The following is a 21,460-nucleotide window of genomic DNA, read 5'->3' on the forward strand; positions in this document are numbered from 1 at the left end:
ATAAACTTACTCCCACTGACCTTTAGATATATACACCGATCAACAATGTTTTCCTTAAATCCAAAGGATATAATAGTATCATTGAACTTGAGATACCATTGTCGGGAAGCTTGTTTAAGTCCATATATTGATTTCTTTAGTTTATACACCATGTGTTCCTTTCCTTTTTCAGTGAACCCCATCGGTTGATCCATATAGACATCCTCTTCTAAATCCCCATTCAGAAAAGCAGTTTTGACATCCATTTGATGCAACTCAAGATCATAATGAGCTACTAATGCCATGATAATTCAGAAAGAATCTTTCTTAGAAACAGGTGAAAATGTTTCCTTATAGTCAATGCCATCTTTCTGAGTAAAACCTTTGGCAACCAGTTGAGCCTTGTAACGTTCGATATTACCATGAGAGTCACACTTAGTCTTAAAGACCCATTTACATCCAACTCTCTTGCATCCTTCTGGTAATTCCACAAGATCCCATACATCATTTTGTACCATCGATTTAAGCTCATCTTTCATAGCATTTAACCACTTATCAGAATTATCACCATTAATGGCTTCTGAAAATGAAACTGGATCGTTATCAATACTCAAGTCATTTTCTGACTCTTGTAAATAAACCACATAATCATTCGAAATAGCATACTTTCTTTCTCTTTGAGATCTTCTTAATACTATTTCTTGTGATTGTTCTACTACTGGTTCATTGTTAATCACAGGAGTATTGATGTATTGTTCTTCTTGATTGTTGTGTGTTTCTACAACATGAGGAACAACAACTCTTGAAGAAGAGGTACCAATTACAGGAACTTGTACTTTAATTTCTGTAATTTCAACCTTTCGTGAATCTATACTCCCACTAGTTTCACCATTTTCAATGAACCGAGCATTTCCAGTTTCAACAATTCTTGTACTATGGTTAGGACAGTAAAATATATACCCTTTTGATTTTTCTGGATAACCAATGAAATATCCACTGATTGTTCTTGCATCCAGTTTCTTTTCTTGCGGATTATAAATTCTTATTTCTGCCTGACAACCCCAAACATGTAGGTGTCTCAAACTGGGTTTCCTATTTGTCCATAACTCAAAAGGAGTCTTTTGAACAGCCTTACTAGGAACCCTGTTTAACAAATACATGGCAGTCTTTAATGAATACATTCACAATGATACAGGTAAACATGAATTACTTAACATACTCCTAACCATATCCAGTAAGGTTCGATTACGCCTTTCTGATACACCATTTTGTTGTGGTGTGCCTGGCATTGTGTATTGAGCACAAATACCACGTTTCTCAAGAAATTTAGCAAATGGACCAGGATGTTGTCCACTTTCATCATATCTTCCATAATATTCACCACCTCTATCAGACTTGACAATTTTCACCTTTCTGTCTAATTGTCTTTCTACTTCATTTACGTAAACTTCCAAGACATTCACTGCTTGAGATTTCTCATGCAGTAGATAGACATATCCATAACGCGAAAAATCATCAATGAAGGTGATGAAGTATTTCTCTTTATTGAAGGATTTCACATCAAACGGACCACATATATCAGTGTGTATAATTTCAAGAAGTTGTGTACTTCTTGTGGCTCCTTTCTTTGTGTGTTTTGTTTGTTTGCCTTTAATACAATCCACACATACATTCAAATTAGTGAAATCTAAATCCGGAAGGATTTCATTCTTTACTAATCTTTGCATCCTTTCTTTGGAAATGTGTCCCAAATGTTTATGCCACAAATAAGCAGATCGTTCATCCACTAAACTGCGTTTAGTGCTAACATTGTGATGCAAGGTCATAAGAGTTTCAACATATAAATTATCCAAATTCAATTTATATAAACCATCATAAAGTGTACCAGATCCAATCATACAGGCACGCTTAAACAAACTGAAACAACCATTCCCAAATTTAAAAGAGTATCCAGCAACATCAAGCTTAGACAAAGAAATTAAATTTCTAGTGATACTAGGTACATAAAAAGTATCCATCAGGTCTAAGTGATATCCAGTGTCAAGAATCAATCGATAAGTCCCGACGACTTCCACTGGAACTTTCACTCTATTTTCCATGAAGACGAACTTCTCAGTTGGGTTTATGGTTCGGATTGTAAGGAATCCCTGCATCACATTAGAAACATGAGTCGTACATCCAGAATCAATCCACCAAGTATTATGGGGAACTTCAGTTAAGTTTGATTCAAAACATAGGTAAGCATTATCTCACCTTTCTTTTTGAACCAAGCTTTACGCTTTAAGCAGTCTTTCTGAAAATGTCCAGGCTTCTTGCAGAAATGACATTTATCATTTTTCTTCTGGATTTTGGTTGAGGACTCGTCAATCTTTAATGGTCCTTTACCCTTTACATGTTTCTTAAATTTCTTTCCAACTCCTTGATTCTTCAGATAATGAATAGAGTGGCTTCTTAAGTTTTTAAGTCTGGTATCTTCTTGAACTAACATACTGTGCAATTCATGCACATTCCATTTGTCTTTTAAGGTGTTATAGTTCATCTGAAATGGACCATACTCAGACGGTAGCGAGTTCAAAATGAACTGCACGAGAAAGGTTTCATCCACTTTCATTCCTAGAGACTTAAGCCTTGCTGCAATATTTGTCATCTCGATCACGTGTTCATGCATAGTACGTGAACCGTCAAACTTCATGGTGGTCAACGTACTCATCAATGTCCCAGCGAGGAACTTGTCAGTAGTTTGGGAGCGCTCTTCCACTAATTTCATAAATTCTTTTGCATTTTCAGTTTTCTGAATAGCAAATTTGATGTTACTTGCAATGCTCATTCTCATAAACATTAGACTAAGTCTGTTTGATCTTTCCCAAGCTTTGTAATGAGTTTTCTCTTCATTGCTACTAATATCAATGATAGCAGCCGGTTTCTCAACTTGAAGAGCCAAGTCAAGATCCAATACACCTAAGTGAAATTGGACTTGTTCACTCCAATCAGGGAAATTTAATCCATTAAAGACTGGAACAGACGTAGCGAGCGAGTGTAAAGATACCGGAACGGGGACTGTCATTAATACATGCTAATCATTAGTGCTTTGAGTCATAAATACAGATTCATACTTTAATCATCATTCTATGTATATTAGTGTTCTCCTTTGGGAGATCCATTAATACACAAACATAAGCATAATGATGCTAATAATTGTAAATCTTTACTGATAATTAAAATATGCATCAACTAGAATCATCTACTACCTTTGGGTATATAAATAAATCTAGCCAACATACAAAATTATCTACAATCATACTCATTAATTATAAGAGCAAATAATCACCTTTGAATGATACAAAATATCTTATAATAATGAATTTTCAATTAACCCAAAAATTAATTATTCATAATTTAGCATCCATACAATGAGTAATTGAAATAAAATCATTAATAATTTGAAATTAAATTAACTTTAAAATTTTGATCACTTTGGTGACTAACAAAATTTACCATAATTAATTTCAAATAATAATAATAATAACCTTTATTTCATTATTAATCATAAATAGCATCCTTGTTAATTTTAATTTAACAATATATATTTATTCACATAAAATTTATTATGTGTCATAATTAAAATTGAAAACCTAATTTCAATTTAAGTGACTAAATTTTCATAAGAGTGATAATACTTCTTCTTTAATTCTAATCACTTAAAAGACTTTAATTCTCTTAAATTTGCATAAATAATTTATTATTATTATTATGATGATGTACACGTTAGCAAAGTTGTAATGCACCATTCATGTGTGTGGCAGACACAAAGTTTGTCCAACTTGATTTTGATTTTTTTTTTAATATACTATTCATAAAAAAACAAAAGTTTGCAAAAGTTTCAATGCACCTTCAGTGCACCATACGGCAAACAAAGTTTGTCCAACTTTAATTTTTTAAATAATAGCATTTTGGCATGATTCAACTTTGCACCTCCCGTCAGCTTTCACACCTTCAAACCCACACTACTATTCATCATCTTCTACCTCTTGCACACAATTTCAATATGCAGCCTTTTATATATACAACTTAAAGCATTTATTCCAGCACCACAATTTCATCATTTTTTAGAAAAAAACCATGAATCAAATTTCTTTATTTTAGGAGAATCATAAATCTAACAACCTAAGCTCTGATACCACATGTAAGTTTAATGATCTTGATTACATGACATTAGGATCTTAAGAATTTATGATTCTCACAAGATTAAACAAGATTAAACATAATTACATAAGCAAGATAAGAAATTACTAACCTTGATCCATGCTAATTGATTCTTGATTTCCTTGCTCTAGATCTTCAACTCCTTACCCAATCTATCCCTTGATGCAACCTTAATTCTCTCAAGACTTTCTTGATGGTTTTCTAATGGAAGAGAGAGCTTCTTGCTTTCATGAAAATTGTATGCATCAGGGACAGAACCCTTCATCCATTCTTATACAACTTCCATCAAGTTGTAACTTTGTCATTAAGTCCCTCAATTATATTAAATCACATTTTGACCCTCATTTTCACATGAGTCACTTAATTGTTAGGTAATTCTAACAAGATTTTCTTAACTCTTTTTACCTACGAAATATCATCGGGAGATCCAAACCTCTATTCCAGATCAAACAAGCACTAACAACGAGAAACAGTCTACGTTCAACCTTGCCAAGGTTTTCCCAATAAACGCCAGATCTCTTCTCACAAGAGAATGATAAGATCTAATATATTGAATCTCAATGAAACAATAGAGAAAAAACAGGACACCGAACTGTTTTAAAAGAAAAAATAGGGAAACAACAACACACTTACAGCAACCTGAGCAATCCCCAAATGATTTCAAATCCCGGAAAAGTATAGCAAATCGCAAACACGTTAACAAAAGGTGTCAACTCTTCAGCAAACATATCCAAAAGGTTTTTTATTTTAAGTGAAAACTAAAAATCCCTCTTCCATAGACTAAACCTAAAATCACTAAATAAGATATTTCTAACAAATCCATAGTAAGCTCAAAGAAATATTTCTAAATGAACCAAACAATGCGTCTTATTACATCCTCATAAAGGCAAAATCCAATTAGTAGAAAAAAATCAATCAGAGTTCACCTTTCCATCCAAATTAACTATGACAAAACCCTAGAACTGCAGATAATAATTTTTGGTTTTATGATAAACTCAAGCGACATGTCAGTAATATTGTAATTCCTTTCAAAACTAATAAAGATCTGATTGAATAAAAGACAAGGAGAATAAGAAAGCAAATACATACCTCGCATGTTACTGTTTGTCTTGCAAGCTGGACTAAGTCCCTGTAAAATAAACCCACAAATTGACATCATTTTGCATGAATGATCAGAAACGTCTTCCACAGACTAAAATTAATAATGGTGAAACAACAAAAACGATTCAGATCATTGCACGCAAAATGATGAGAATTGAATGAGTTGCAGAAGGGAGAAAAACGCTCTGTGGAGTGATAGAGCAAAGGAAATTGAAATAAAGTGCATCACTTGAAACAATATCATAGATCTGAAAAGGAGATAAACGCTGCGTTTTGCTCTGGGTGGGCTATCTCGAAACTGAATGGAAAGTCTTGGGCCTCTCTTTGGATAGACCCAATAATCTCACAGTAATAAATTCATTTTAACAGGACTTATTATTTAATTGAATAGCAGAATTTGCTATCTCATAAATCTAGATTTTTTTCTGGATCTTTTATAACGTTTTTTTATGCTTTCAAAATAAATTAATTTTCATATTTAATTTTTTTACTTTATTTTAAAATTTTAAAGCACACAGTAAAAAAAATTAAAATTCGATTTAGAAATCTTCCTTGATTTGCAAGAAACATTAAAATCAAATAATAATACGAAAATGATAACATAATTTTGCAATTATTTTGTATAACGTGAAGATATGAATAACATATTAAACACATATATTATGAAATTTTTCTTCTTTTACTATTTTTTTTAATTAAACTACCTATCTACAGAGCTACGAATTGTTACTAAAGGAAATTAAACTGAATGTATACTCCAAAGGAAATGCTTGACCCAACAAATGTAGTTTTGTCTTGAAGCGTAAAAAGTCATAGAAATGATAGAATACATGGTACTTCATCTTCAATGTTCAGAACCACACGAAACAACATTTAGTTAACATATTGATCATTTGATTGATGAATTTTCCTAGCTATCTAACTTTTGTTGTTATGTGATCATCCCTGCCTTATCGGATAAACCAGCCCAATGTCTATATCTGTTTAAGAAATAAAACCTTAATTACATGATTCAGAATGTTGCATATGCAATTTGTGGTATTAATACATAATAATCCCATTTCATGAAAACGTTTTAGTTTATTTCTTACATAATCTGCCATTTTGGATAAGCTTTGACTCTTTTTTTTTTTAAATGTGATGATGTTGGTCTTTACATATTATAAAATTAGTAATTTTGATTAGATATATAATCTTGCACACTTTTGTTTTTTTAATATTAGTTTAATTGAACATTAAAATCTAGCATATTTATTTAAAGTATTACTCGGAAAAATAATTAATTAATTAAAACAGAAAAAATAATTAATGTGTGTAACGGATTTTTGTATCTTTAATTGTTCAAAGTAATTTTTTTATTTTTTTTTATGTTTTAGTTAAACTACAATTGATTCTTTTAGAGGAAGATGTTGTGTCTCATAAAATGAGTGATTATGATTCAAAGTTGTGTTAAGACATATGAATGGATTTAATTATTCAGTCTTTTTTTTAACTTCTAAATTATCTCATCATTTTATCTAGTCAAAAGACAAGTTTGGGAGAGAAAACACAACATCTTAATCAGAAACATGTATTTATCTTTTGACTAAAAAATCAGAGAAACCTATATTTATCTTAACTCCAACATATATATATATATATATATATATATATATATATATATATATATATATATATATATATATATATATATTCATCCCTGAAATGAAGATAATTTTTTGGTTTCTTTTTGTTTTTTTTCCTAAGCCACAACTATCTTCTTATTTTTCATTTGCCTTCATTTGTTTATTCTGTTATTTTTTTATTCTTTTTCCCCTGTATGCTCTATTTCTTTCACCTATTACTATTTTTTATACAACCTATTACATTGTATTTTGACTTTATTTTTTTAATACACCGTTAGCTGTTCGTGGTATCTCATAAAATTTCTCCATATAATTTTTTAGTGATAAGATATATAATCTCTCAAATAGGCTAAAGAATCTAATCACAGATTGGAATGCAAACTTGTGCAATAACTTGGAGGGATAGTTGTAGCCAAAACTAATTTAATATACACATAAACAAAAATAAAAAATAAAAGATAAACAATTTGTTTGTTAGCAGTATTTATTTATATTAATAAATATTTCACAGAATTCATAAGTTCTATTATTTCGGTAATGAATCGACTTTAAAAATAGTAATATGATATGATACCAATTAAGAGATATAAAAAAATTATAAGTAGTATTTCACAATAAAATAAAATAAAAATTTTTAATGTGATGTCATTCATATTAAGCGAATTATCATGCTAATAGAACAATATACTCTCTATTATACATGTTATAAGTAAAAAGTTCGTATTTATTAAAGTTCTCAAAACATATTATATTATAGTTATAGATTATCAAAATAAAACTAACACATCATTTTTAAGTTTGTTTGAATTCACTTATAGATTTGTAACAATATACTTATTTAGATATACACTATATTATGATTAAATATGAAACATTTGTCTTAAAAATTTAAAATTCTTGGTAATTAAATCTTATTAGAGACTAATATCTACATGTTCTGAATTCATCAAACCTTAGTTGACATAAATTTTTATTGTTAAGGTGACATGAAACATTTACTACCAAGCCAAATGTAAACATGTTACTAAGACAAATTTAAGTCTATTTTCTCTTCTCATCACCTTAAATCTTCTTTATATGATTATACAACAATGAAGCTAGGATAATTATCTTAGGATGAGTTTCGCGTTTATTTCCTATAGCATGACACTTTTCCAGTATCCTTACATAACTAGTCAAAGTCAATGTGTCCCCCAATTATTCACTTATCCAATATCAAACCATAAATATGTATATATACCAACAAATATACATGAATATAAGTAATTTAACAAATATAAGTATACACATCATCATGTATTTAAACATTAATAATGGACCAACTTTACCATTAAACTTGGTAGGATGATGCTAGAGAAAGCTCTCAAGACTCCACTCCGGAGGCTGAGAGGAAGAAGAAGAAGAAGGTTCAACTACAGCCCTTTCATTGCTCATCAACTCAACATACTGCCTCTGGGATGTCTCAACTGACACCCTAGCAGCTTCCAACTGTTGTAAGGCCACAATATTCTGCTGTACTAAAGCAACATTTTGTTGCTGCACTGCATCCAACACTACTTCCATCATCCTCATCATATCTCATGGATCAAGATTTGTGGGTGAGGGAGGAGCAGGCCTAGGTGCCAATTTTTTCTTACACAAAGAGAAAAACCATCAGTCTAACTCAAAGAAACAAGAATACCAACTAGACATAACTATAAGTACACAACATAAGCATAGTACACTCATAACCTACAGCTGCTCCGATACCAAAAATGTAACATCCCAAAATATAGCATTTAACCATATAATTGTCATCACAGATCTAATATGATAGAACAATGTTAACTAGAATATAAAGTATAAACTTAGAGTTATAAAAAACAACTATAAATTTTAAACTCTATATACCAATGGCTAAATCAAAACTATTTACAATACTACTCTAAAGAAAACTAAACGGCAGCGTCTCCTCCATCAAGTGTCTGCTCCAAGAAAACTTCATCTCCCTCTACTCACACCTATAGGATGACCATAACCAAGAAAAAAAAACACAACCACATACAAACACAAACACAAACAAAAGGGTAAGCTAGATATAAAAAGATTTATACAATATTATAATACATTAAACACCTTAATTCATTCACATATAACAACCAACTTCAAACATCCTAAACATGTTAAGACTTAGACTGGACTCTCCGGACTTAGAATGATTATTGAGCTATGATGGGTTGTGCACTTGCGGTGGCCTCTACTGCTTTGCAAAGTCATTGCCAATGAGTTTTACCCTACCACATTTACAAGGTTAGTTTGTTCCACGCCTTTGATCATATTGGAAGCACCAAAGATTAAGACATCATGTTACTCTTCACGACATGGATCTATCTTCTGTAATTGAGAATGAAAGACTATTAGAGTTTAAGGATAACCTCCAAGACTGAGCTCCCTGCATTCATTCTAAACATACTTGAACCTCACCAAGAAGTTCCACCTTGAAACTTACTTTCATAACTTTGAAACCATACTTAAAACCATATACTTTGCACATTGAATCCAACATATAATATTACAGGGTATATAATAACGGAGGAACTTTTAAACCATTCAAAGAATCAAACATACCCATGATTATCAGAGAATTATGCTAAAATACAATACAAGAAAAATCTTGAACTAGTCACTCAGCAACCAAGCTCGCTAGGTGACCAAAGATCCTTCTCGCTCAACGACTCCACTCGTTGTGTGAATACATAAAAAGTAGTCCAAATCCTTCAACCTTTCGCTCAGCGATCCAGCTCGTTGTACGAACACAAAGACAGTGGTCCAGAACCCCCAACTTCTCGCTCAACGACCCATATCGTTGTGCGAACACAAAGACAGTGGTCCAGACCCCCCAACCTCTCGCTCATCGACCCAACTTCTCGTCGAGTCTGTATAATTCTACAGCACCAAAACTGCATAATTTGCCTCATGCATCACCCTTGACCTATTAGATACATTTTTGCCAACTTCTAACACCCTTAGATCATATTATACACTCAAATAGGTTTTTAAGAATGACTAAGTGTCCGAATATATATTTTCAAGCTTCTCAACTCCTCACTTAACACTCAGGGCATCTACGTTTGGCCGAATGCTCAAACGTAGCACTAATACAAGAGGGCGTTCGTCCTCAACTAGAATTCTTTCCAAATGAAAGAATTCCATTTCAAAGAAGTTTACTAACAACACCGAACGGTCAAGGACCATTCAATGACGAACGTACGTTATCATAGGGAAGTTCACATTTAAAGATTTCAATTCCATTTACTCATTTTTCAGCATATACATTTCATACTTTCAAATAATCATATCATAGTACATCTCATATTCAACATACTTCAGTTCATACTTATGATCAGATATCAAAAATCCAATAACATAGATCATGCTTCATGCAACACAAAAACGTCCATACAGCACAAATAAAACATACGAATTAAATTGAATAAGCTTCCCTTACCTGGATCAGTGGTGAACGTCCTAAGAGTATGATTTTGTTTCGTCCCTCTACAGCTTTCTACCCTCAACGATTTTCTTAATTCATCTGATTAAGTCTAACCATAAAAATAAGGAAGAATTTAGATTATACCCCTGCATGCAACCAAAACTTGGTTTTGCAAGTAACCCAGAGACGAACGGCTAAGGTCGAGAAACTTACCAGTTTCAGAATCTGGATCTGTTCGGTCCAATTTGAAGCTTACGACACCGGGAGTACTTCTATGGTTTCTGAATGATGAACGGAGAAGAGAAAGGGTGAGTTTCAGTAGAGAGAAGGGAGATTTTTCTAGAGAGAAGGAGGAGAAAATGGATATTCAGAGTTTGGGAAGAAGAAGGTGCATGCAGAAGAGTGTGGCAGGTTTTTCAGAAATCATTTTTGTTTGCCCCACGTCCAAACGGTCGTGCGCTCTTCTGCTGACACCTGCACTCCCATTACTGACTTCCGAACCTTCCATTTTGACACTTGACAAGTTGTGAAGTCAGAGTTTGAGTGCATTTTTAATGCACCTGAGCAAAGGGTCGTGGGTTGCATTTAATGAGCCTAACAGGTGGCTTAGATGCATTTAATAGGTTCTGACAATAATGCTATCATATAAATGTATTTTCAAATACTGAGCAGAATTTTTAGAAATTGTTTTTGGATGAAGATTATTATTTAAAATGAAATTGGTTATTTTATATTTTTTAATTTGTCTTTCTACTTGAAATTCAAATAATGGGATATTATCGTACTCTTTAGCTTTTATCCATCGTGTTGAATTTTAACATGCAAAATTCCACCGTTTCTTACAAAATGATATTTATCTATTATTTTCATTTGAAATAAAAAATAAAGTTTCAACATCTCAATTAACAAATACTTCATATCATAAAATAAACGTCAAATTCCAACTTGTAATCAAAACATCAAAACATAATTCCACATGTAAAATAACTTCCCAATCTCAATAAATTAATCGCAACTAACAACATTACCTTTCTAAATTACTTTTATACACAATCAATCTAATTAATATCAATGTTTATTTTCCTATTTGAAAATATCATGATATTCAAAGCATTTACAATACAAGAGAATGAATATAAGAATATAAAAAATGTTTTTGTTTGCTCTAAAACATCCAAATCAAACAAACAAAAATATATCACAACAAATTTAGAGTAAATGACTAATGTTTTTAAAGTTAAATACATGAATCACACTAAAGATTATAAGAGAACAAAAAAAACAAAATCAAAATTTAAAAAAAATAAAATTACTCATAGTGAATTTCATTCTCTTTAGGTTAACTTATAGGTTGATGAGGAAAATTTAAGGTACTTTTTTCTTATATTTAAATATTTTATTGTTATTTAATGTTAGTTTTTAGCTGAAATTCATTTTTTACTATAATTTTACGTTTTGTTTGTCTTTTGTTTATATTTTTCAAGATCCATGAAAATTTTAGAATAAGAGGAAAGTAAAAATTTTCGCTTAATAAAAAATATCTGTTTGTTTTAAACAAGTGTTGCTTGCTGAAACAATTTTGAATTGTCGAGTTACAGTTACGTTGATGAAGCGCTTTAGGTACATAGAAATATATGCATGCATGGCGCACACCAACTAGGCCTAGCACATCCATAACAGCATTTTGGATTTTATAGTATTTTCTATTCCAAGTTACCTCATTTTGCAAGACACTTATAATTTAAAAAACAAACCAAGTAAGAAACCAGGTGCCATTTTTTTAAGCAATTAATCAAACATGGTGCAGCACAGTACCAAACTTTACTATTTCCTTTTTTTCAAACGAAGTTCTTGTGATGTTCTTGCATTCTATGTTTTTCTTATTTCAAGATTTTGACCAACCTTTTTTCTGAATCAACAGACTTGGAAAACTGTAATGTTAACAAAATTACATATTTATTTATTTTAAATATTTGAGGACTAATGTGTACTAAAATTTAAATCTTAATTTTAAATTAAAATTTAAAAACTAAAAATATATTTAATTATTTATAAAATATGAGAGAAAAAAACAAGAAAAGAATTGAGACCATATTGTCTATTTTTTTAACACTTTCACATCTATGATAATGTACATGAATTATATAATTATAAAATTATTTCACGTTATGTTTGCATTTATCATTTACTGTATTTTTAATATTAAGGAAAATGCTCCAACATGACACATGTACTACTGCAAACAGTGTCACAGAATAGATATCCAACTATATGTAGAAAAATTTATGTATATTTTTTTTTTACTTTTTATAATCAAATCACTTATTATATTTATCCTTTTCTCTTTTACTTTTTCCCTTACTTCCGTAACTCAATTCAAAATTAGGTAAACGTTTATCATTACTACTTGGATAAATATCCCTTTCGTTGTTGGCTATTCAAGGAATATTAGACCCATATTCACACTGTATATACATGAGTACAAGAGATTGGTGGTTGTTTCGTGATTTATTGCGGAAGAGTCAAGACAATGGAAAAAACGTTATTATTTTTCTTCAATATTCGTACAAAGAAAAAATTAAAAAATAGAAGATATGAAATAAAAGTAAATAACGCGTCATAAATATTGGAAAAATGAAATATTGACAAAGTATATAATTTTTTTACGAAAATAATATTATTCAAGTTACGCAATGTTAGTGGAGTACATGAATTATGACACTCTATAAGTATATTTATGAACTTATAAACAATTAGTATTTATCATTTTATTCAGAGGTAGTGGATCTTATAGAGAAATTTGAAATAAAATAAAACTTCTTAATTCTTGTACCAAAACTTCAATAATCTTTATATATATATATATATATATATATATATATATATATATATATATATATATATATATATATATATAATCGGGCATTAATTTTCTTTTAAATATTTTTATTTGTTATTTTAATATTTATATGATATAGTAAGCCGCATTCCATTTATAATAATTTATCAAAAACTAAACTATGGTAAAGAACTAGATATTTTTTTATATATAATACTTTTTTGTTAAGTTTAGCTTACAGCTAAAATATATTTTAAGTAATTTTGTATAGTGTATAAATAAGGTCTAGCTAGCAGAAGATTTTTATTTTTAACTAATCATTAGTATTTAATGTGCATGAATTCTAATAAGTATCATTAGTAATTTGATAAAGATATAAAACAGTATTAAATACATATTATCATAATCTATAACATTAAGAAGTAAAGTAACATAATAATCAGGTGCTTAGCATATTTAAAATAGATATAAAATTCTAAATCAAGTATTTAATAAAACACTATTAAGATGTTTAAATCAAATAATTAATAAAACACTATTAAGATAAATTTTTTGAAACTATGGATAGATAAGAACCAGTATGGATACAGACTGTTAATAGACTATTCACTGACGTGTAATTATTGAAAAAATGAATTTTATATATGTATAATTAATGATTGGTAACATTAAATGGGGAAATAAATAAGAATAAAAAATGTAGTTTTTATAATATATGAATATGTTTGAAAAATGAAATTAATGAAAGTATTGAAAAAAGTTGAATTGGCCATAAGAAAAAATGAGGAGGAAGAAGGGCGAAATCTTTGGTGAGACTTGGTTTCTATAAAAAGGATTCTAAGACTCCGCATTTTGTTTCAACCATCCAAAGCCTTCTCCCACTTCACATCTTTCTTTTTCGGGATTCCATTTCCTCCTCTATTTTATCTCGAGAAATGGAAGTTCGCCGGCGACCCAACCGCTCCTCTCGCGTCGGCGAATCCCTGAAACAACCCGACCCTAATCCAAACCATGACGCCCACTCCCACCTCACCAACGCCCTCTTCTTCACTCTCTTCTTCTCCGTCGCCTACTTCCTCCTCCACCGATGGCGGGAGAAGATCCGCACCTCCACCCCCCTCCACCTTGTCACACTCTCCGAGATTGCGGCAATCCTCTCCCTCATCGCCTCTTTCGTCTACCTAATGGCCTTCTTTGGCATTACCTTCATCCTCCACCCCTTCCTTAACTCCCGCAACGACGACCTCGACCTCCACATTACCAAACCCCCCGCCCCACCTCTCTCCCCGCCGCTGCCGCTCCCTCACGACAATAATGACCTCGTCCTCGCCGTTGTCTCCGGCTCCGTCCCCTCCTACTCCCTCGAGTCCCGCCTCGGAGACTGCCGTCGCGCCGCAGAGATCCGCCGCGAGGCGGTCGAGAGCCTCACCGGGAGGTCCCTCAAGGGCCTCCCTGTCGAAGGCTTCGATTACGACTCCATTCTCGGGCAGTGCTGCGAGATGCCGATTGGGTTCGTTCAGATCCCGGTAGGCGTCGCCGGACCGCTTCTTCTCGACGGGAACGAGTACACCATCCCCATGGCCACCACCGAGGGGTGCTTGGTCGCCAGCACCAACAGAGGCTGCAAGGCCATTCACCTCTCCGGCGGAGCTTCCTCCATGCTCCTCCGTGACGCCATGACCAGAGCCCCCGTGGTTCGGTTCGCCTCCGCCAAACGCGCCTCTCAGCTCAAGTTCTACCTCGAAGATCCTCTCAATTTCGAATCCCTCGCCGTCGTTTTCAACAAGTAATTTTTCTTTGTAGCTCTGTCATATAAATTTATTATCAGTTTAATTACAAATTTAAGCAATATATACACCTTTTTTTTTTTTAGATTCAATCTTTTCTAAATAAAAGTAAAAGTTTAATAAACAGTTGGTGTGTACCCACACACACGTGTGTAGGTCAAGCAGGTTTGCGAGATTGCAGGACATAAAAGTAGCAATGGCAGGGAAGAATCTGTATATTAGATTCAGTTGCACTACAGGGGATGCCATGGGGATGAACATGGTTTCGAAAGGAGTTCAGAACGTGCTTAATTTTCTTCAGAGCGACTTCCCTGACATGGATGTTCTTGGGATATCAGGTAAGTACTCAAACACTAAACATGTCATGACGTCACCTTGTTTGCTTTTCGAATCGATGGGATCAAAATGATGTCATGATAATATTGTCAGGGAATTTCTGTTCGGATAAGAAAGCTGCGGCAGTGAACTGGATTGAGGGGAGAGGGAAATCGGTGGTGTGCGAGGCTGTTATTAAGGAGGAGGTGGTTAAGAAAGTGTTGAAGAGTAGCGTGGAGGCTTTGGTGGAACTTAATATGTTGAAGAACCTTACTGGGTCAGCCATGGCGGGTGCTCTTGGTGGCTTCAATGCCCATGCTAGTAACATCGTTTCCGCAGTTTACTTGGCCACTGGACAGGATCCTGCTCAGAATGTGGAGAGTTCTCACTGCATAACTATGATGGAACCCGTCAACGACGCCAAGGACCTTCACATCTCTGTCACCATGCCTTCCATTGAGGTATGTGTCTTCTTTACTTAACATATATGTTTCAATTAACTCCATCATAGATCCCACTTCTTGCTTCGTTTCAAACAGACCACAAACTTTAAAACTTGAACTCAGAAATAGGAAGAAAATAATTATTATTTCATTAAAAATACAAACAGTATCATCTATTTTTTTTAATTTGTAAGAATGTTATAATGACAATATTAAAAAAAGCAGTGCGTGATTTGCATGAGAAAGACACGCAATCACACGGATGCGGACAAATAAATAAAGAAACATTTAATTTTAAATGTAGTTGAAAGATCGATAAATGCTTCAAGATAACCTCATCTGTATCTTGAATACATTTATTTATGAAGCATAGTGCATAAACAGACAAAAAAAAAGCCACACAGTCACGTAACTGCGTAAAATGCAGAATGTATAGAAGTGTAAGGGAGCAGAAGTGTATATAAAAGTAACACGTGTAAGATAAAATGGTGACTAGACAAAATCTTCCATACTTACTGTCGATTGTTCTTCCTTTATTTAGTTAGAAAATAAGTAGAATAGAAGAAAAGAATTACTTTCTATAAGGAAACTTTTCTCGATACAACATTAGTATCTAGTACGTACGTGTGTGTGTGTATCCATCCACCATACGCATACAGTCAAAGAACGTGATATCACCAAAATCTGTCTAAAAGACTATTATGATTTAAGAACCCTTGTTAGCCTCGTGGAAAGAAGAATATAAGTAAATACTCTTCTAATAATATTATATTTAACATAGATTATGTTAAAAATATGTAACAAATATTTTATAAATATTTATATTATTTATATCTTCAATATAATTAATAAATAAATAAAAATGTATTAAATAATAATAAAATAGAAAAAATAATAATGAAAAAAAACTATTTCGTTTATTACATATTTTTACAAATCTATCTAAATAATATTTTAATTTCAAATATTATATATTTTAATTTTTTTTATGTTCCTTAGCAAACAACAAAAACTTCATTAATATTGTCTGGAACTTTTATCGATCCGCGGGTTCTTATGTCTGAATTCATTACCCAGAAATTTTAGTTTCCATCGGCAATAGAACATTATAGAAAACTCGCTAATTCGACACATGTAGAGAGAAGCGCGTGCTGCGAGCAATGACAGTGCATGTTCGATAACAATTGCTTTCGGAAAATAAATTTTTTGAACTGTCCTATTTATTAAATTGGTAAAAACCATTAAATGAACTGAACATAACTTGGTTTCTCTTTAATTCCTCTGTTTTCTTACATGCAAGTTCTCTCTCCTCGAGAAAGGTGACATGTATGTGGGTACCTAAACAACAGCTGACACATTATATTGTAGAGTAAGATTGCACAACGTGTCTAACTGGATAATGAGTTGTTGATATTCCAGTTCATATTAAATTTCAATCTGACTTTTTAGCATTTGATCCCTCTGCTTTAATTTTAGCATCGTATCCGCTTATGAAAATTATAATTGATAACGGTGGGAAGTCGGTATTAATATGTTATAATGATGAAAAGACCTCGAAATCAGAGAGCTACCTGACATGAAGTGGTGATGGGTATTTGATTAAGAATGCTGAGAGTTAAAGAATGGTGCAGGTGGGTACAGTTGGAGGGGGCACACAACTGGCATCTCAATCAGCTTGTCTTAATCTACTGGGGGTTAAGGGTGCGAACAAAGACTCCCCCGGTGCAAATTCTAGGTTACTAGCAACCATAGTAGCTGGTTCAGTCCTCGCCGGAGAACTCTCACTCATGTCTGCAATTTCAGCTGGCCACCTTGTCAATAGCCATATGAAATACAACAGGTCTTGCAAGGATATCTCCCAAGTTGTTTCTTAATTTACCTCCCGCCATCATCAGTTTGCAAATAGTAAAAGCTAAGCCAAGGTTGCAATTGTATAATTAATATATAGTACCTTCAAAAGGACAATTAATTGCTGTTGGTTGGGAAATTACGTGCAAGTAGACTTCATTAATGTCTGCTGCCCATCGTAGGAGTGTTTTATCTGTTTTGTTCTCAAGTGAACACACATCAATAAGACTTAGTTCAGTTAATCCTTCCTTGGCCTTTCAAAAAAAAAATCACCCTACGTATATGTTGTCAGTCTTCTAAAGCAAATGTATGAAGGATGTGATATTTTTAGTTCTTTGTATTCTTCTTAGCCGTGTTATTCTCTTCATTATTTTGTGCTTGACTTAAGATTTCAGGGAGAAACCAGCACCTGTTAGTTTATCCGTGTTTTCATAAACAAATAGGAATATTATACATTGAGATATTACGCGCCTTAAAAGCACACTAAGAATAATATAGATAAATATGCAATAATAAACCATGAAAGATACAAAGATCTTTAACAATGAAGAGGCAAATTACACACGTATATATTTCATTGAGAGATATTACATAATAATTAATGGGTAATTCGATAATACTTCGTGAAATGAAACAGAATGTTCACATAGTCTAGTCCACGTTCGGATTTCCAAGTATGATATTAAAATCTCTTTTCACTGTTTCTCTCTGGAATTGATTAGAGAATTTCTCTGATGACACTCGAGCAAACAATAATTTCATTGGTAGCGTTGGGGTGTTAAGTTGATTAAGAAAGGTGCAGTGGATATTAATTTCATTCATTGGTAGGATAGAATTAATTCTCTTTACAAGTTCAATAGAATTCATATTCTCCTATCATTGGAAATTTGTGCAAACGATTTTTTGGGCAATAAGTTCAAACTTGAACATGTGAGAACATGACGTAATGACATGTACTTTGCAGTTGAGGTTTAATTAGTTGGCACATCACATTTTCGGAGTAGATCGCAACATTAAATAAATGAAGGAAATATTTTGACTTTGATGTCGGCACTAAAATCCAATAGAGAGTGAGAAAGGTGGAATTACCAATGTATTTGGCAAATTCACGTTAATACCTCATCCAACTAACTATTTATGCATATCAGCATATGTGCAATGTGCAATGTGCAATGTGCAATGTTCTTTGTTTCACTGTATGTGGAAGGTGTGTGAAAACATTCCATTCCAAACTCGTACAAACTACTTTTTTTTATATTCCTAGCAACTATTTTCTTATAAACAATCAGACACTTGTTGAAAATTCAGCATGAGTTTTTGTAAGAAAGATTCAATATCAAATCTTTTAAGATAATAGGTATATAACTTTATTTATTTATATATTATTCATCTTATTTAATTTTATCCCATTTTACTTGAAATGAAACTTTCAACTTTAATTTCTAACATTCAAACCATATCAAATGACAACACAAGTTTCTTTGCTATGTATATTTCAAAACTGGTGCTAAATAAAACGAGAAGGATAACAAAAGAAGTTTAAAAAAATCCCTTTATGGGAGTACTTAATCTAGAAAAAAAAACTATATCACTTAATAATTAAGACAAGACCGTTTATATGCAGTTATCACCTTAATTAAGAATCTTCTTTTTGAAGGTTGAGATTAAGTTTCCTTGATCAGAAGTTCCCAAACTTAAACTCTTTAGTTAGTATTTATTGGTAAATAAAGACAGCTTAACTTACTTTATGTCCCAAAAGTTATCTCAGTATAGACTATACTAATAGAATAATAGTTATTTTAAGTTATGTTTGTTGTTGAACAAATTTTATCATTAGAGCAAGTTAATAATACTGTGGATACTTATATAAGCAATATTACGTAAGAAGAATACGTATTGAATGAGATAAATTAATGGAAAGAGCGTTCAAAACAATATAAAATCAATAACATAGATTGTGAACTTGGTTAAATACTCAGCCTAACAACTTAATTTTCAATTTTCAAGCTTTTCACCTTTCGTTTATAGAAACCTAATAAAACAACTATTGACTATTAATTAATTTACGAAAGAAATATTTAGAAAAAAAAAATTGTAAAACAGTGTGTTATAATTAGAGATAAAGAGGTAGACTTTGAACAACACTATGGTTGGAATATTGACCCATAAATGTGGGTCAATCTTACTTTCCATCACCACTATATGTCTAAATTCTAACATAACCATTGAAGGTAACATCAATGAACCTTCGCGTTCCACTAAAATATGATAGGAGATCAACTTGGAAAAAAAAATGAATAAATATATCTAAACTATATATAAATAATAAAAGAATAATTAATACTTTTTTAACTTTAAAAATAATAGCTAAACAGAAATATTTGTTTTTTTTAGAATGCTACCTTCAAAAAGGAATTGAGGAAATAAATTAACAGGTTATTAGTAAAATATTATGATAAAAACTCTCTTAATGGATAATTGAAAGCAACTAAATAGAGTTGCTTTTACGGTAGAAATTTATTGTTTAGAGTAATTTGTATGGAAGAGAATTAAAATTTAAAAATAAAAACATTGCATTAATAGGTAGAAGTAGCATTAAAATTGAGTAATGCGTGTCTTAATAGAAGTTATTATGAAGAATTTTTGCAAAGTTGGTGCTATAATTAATCAATGACTTAATGGTATAACTACTAATTTTATGGAGCGTTCGATTTCACATCCTCGGTTGCCTAGTTGACGTGAAAACTTATAAAGAGAGTGTTGAAATTTTCGTGCTTTTGAACGAGTAATGTTATATTATATTCTCTTGCAAATTGCCAAATTATTTTATTAAAACAAAATATTAAATAAAAACAATATATTCATTATTCTAAAAAGTTAAATGCATTTATTTAATATTACGTCAAAAGCAAAGATGGAAGCTTAATTAAAATTTAGTAGATATTTTGAAACAATCGTGAATAATTATTAAATTTTGGCGAGGAACAACGAAACAATCATGCAGATAAACTGAGAAATCACGTCCGAAACGTGGACCAAATTAATTAAGCACTTACTGCAGTATGAGAAAAAATGAAAGTTATTTTTATTACTTAAGCAACGCATAATTGACCAAAAGATTCAGCTGGTTCATGGGAAATTATTTTTATTTTCAGCTCTTTATTTCATACCATTTTTATTTTTCTAGTTTCTTTTTTATTAGTGAAAATGAAAAAGTTATTAGGATTTTTATACCTTTTTAATCATGTTAACAATTTTTTATTTTTAAAATTTTTAATTGTTCAATTTTGATTTATATATATATATGGGCACAAACCCATATTGAAACTAAATTACTTTATGAAAAATAGTTATGAATTCAAGTACTTATTGAAAGTCCTACGTTAACGAGAAAGATTAATATAAGGAATAAAAATCCATAAACACATAATCTTTAGATTTTGAATTGTGAGTATAATTTTGTTTTCCCGATCGAAATTATTATTTACTATATAACTATTTTATGAAAAGACAAATTATCATTTTAAAGAATTAAAGTTTAGATTAATAAAATATTAATAAATAATAAAAATGACAAAATTTTAATAAACTCATAATATTATATTAAACTTTCGTATTAAATAATTATAAATAAATATCAATTATAATGTGAATGTTATAAATAAATGCATCCAAATATATGTAGCTATAATGCTATTACAATTAATTTTTTTTAATATAATTATAATGTAAATATATAATATTATTTTTTATATTAAAATAATGGTTAAATATATATTAATGAAGAGAAGAGGATGAGTGCAATACTCACATTCCAAAACAAATATTAATGATATCCAAATAGAAAA

General features: G+C 31.4%; 2 protein-coding genes across 4 annotated transcripts; one reads left to right on the plus strand and one right to left on the minus strand.

Moving 5' to 3' along the window:
- Positions 1-1,525: 1,525 nt before the first annotated feature.
- On the minus strand, positions 1,526-5,483 carry LOC148192083 (uncharacterized). Of its 3 annotated transcripts, XM_088100277.1 has the most exons (3): positions 5,272-5,483; positions 2,233-3,036; positions 1,526-2,126 (listed from the first exon to the last, which is right to left on the minus strand). In XM_088100277.1, exons 1-3 carry the CDS (start codon positions 5,339-5,341, stop codon positions 2,092-2,094), a joined length of 909 nt encoding a protein of 302 aa, XP_087956403.1. In that variant the 5' UTR covers positions 5,342-5,483; the 3' UTR covers positions 1,526-2,091. The 3 variants fall into 3 exon arrangements, with proteins under 3 accessions (XP_087956403.1, XP_087956402.1, XP_087956404.1); XM_088100276.1 differs by having other exon boundaries at positions 1,526-3,036; XM_088100278.1 differs by lacking the exon at positions 5,272-5,483 and adding an exon at positions 4,274-5,264 and having other exon boundaries at positions 1,526-3,036.
- An 8,578-nt stretch (positions 5,484-14,061) lies between these two features.
- LOC124820624 (3-hydroxy-3-methylglutaryl-coenzyme A reductase 1-like) lies at positions 14,062-17,952 on the plus strand. The gene is made up of 4 exons (XM_047292360.2): positions 14,062-15,005; positions 15,163-15,344; positions 15,436-15,782; positions 17,396-17,952. Exons 1-4 carry the CDS (start codon positions 14,155-14,157, stop codon positions 17,636-17,638), a joined length of 1,623 nt encoding a protein of 540 aa, XP_047148316.1. The 5' UTR covers positions 14,062-14,154; the 3' UTR covers positions 17,639-17,952.
- The last annotated feature ends 3,508 nt before the right edge of the window (positions 17,953-21,460 follow it).

Source organism: Vigna umbellata, chromosome 10, assembly GCF_029865625.1.
Source record: "Vigna umbellata cultivar VRB3 chromosome 10, Vumbellata_1.0, whole genome shotgun sequence".
In the NCBI taxonomy this organism is placed as follows: domain Eukaryota; kingdom Viridiplantae; phylum Streptophyta; class Magnoliopsida; order Fabales; family Fabaceae; genus Vigna; species Vigna umbellata.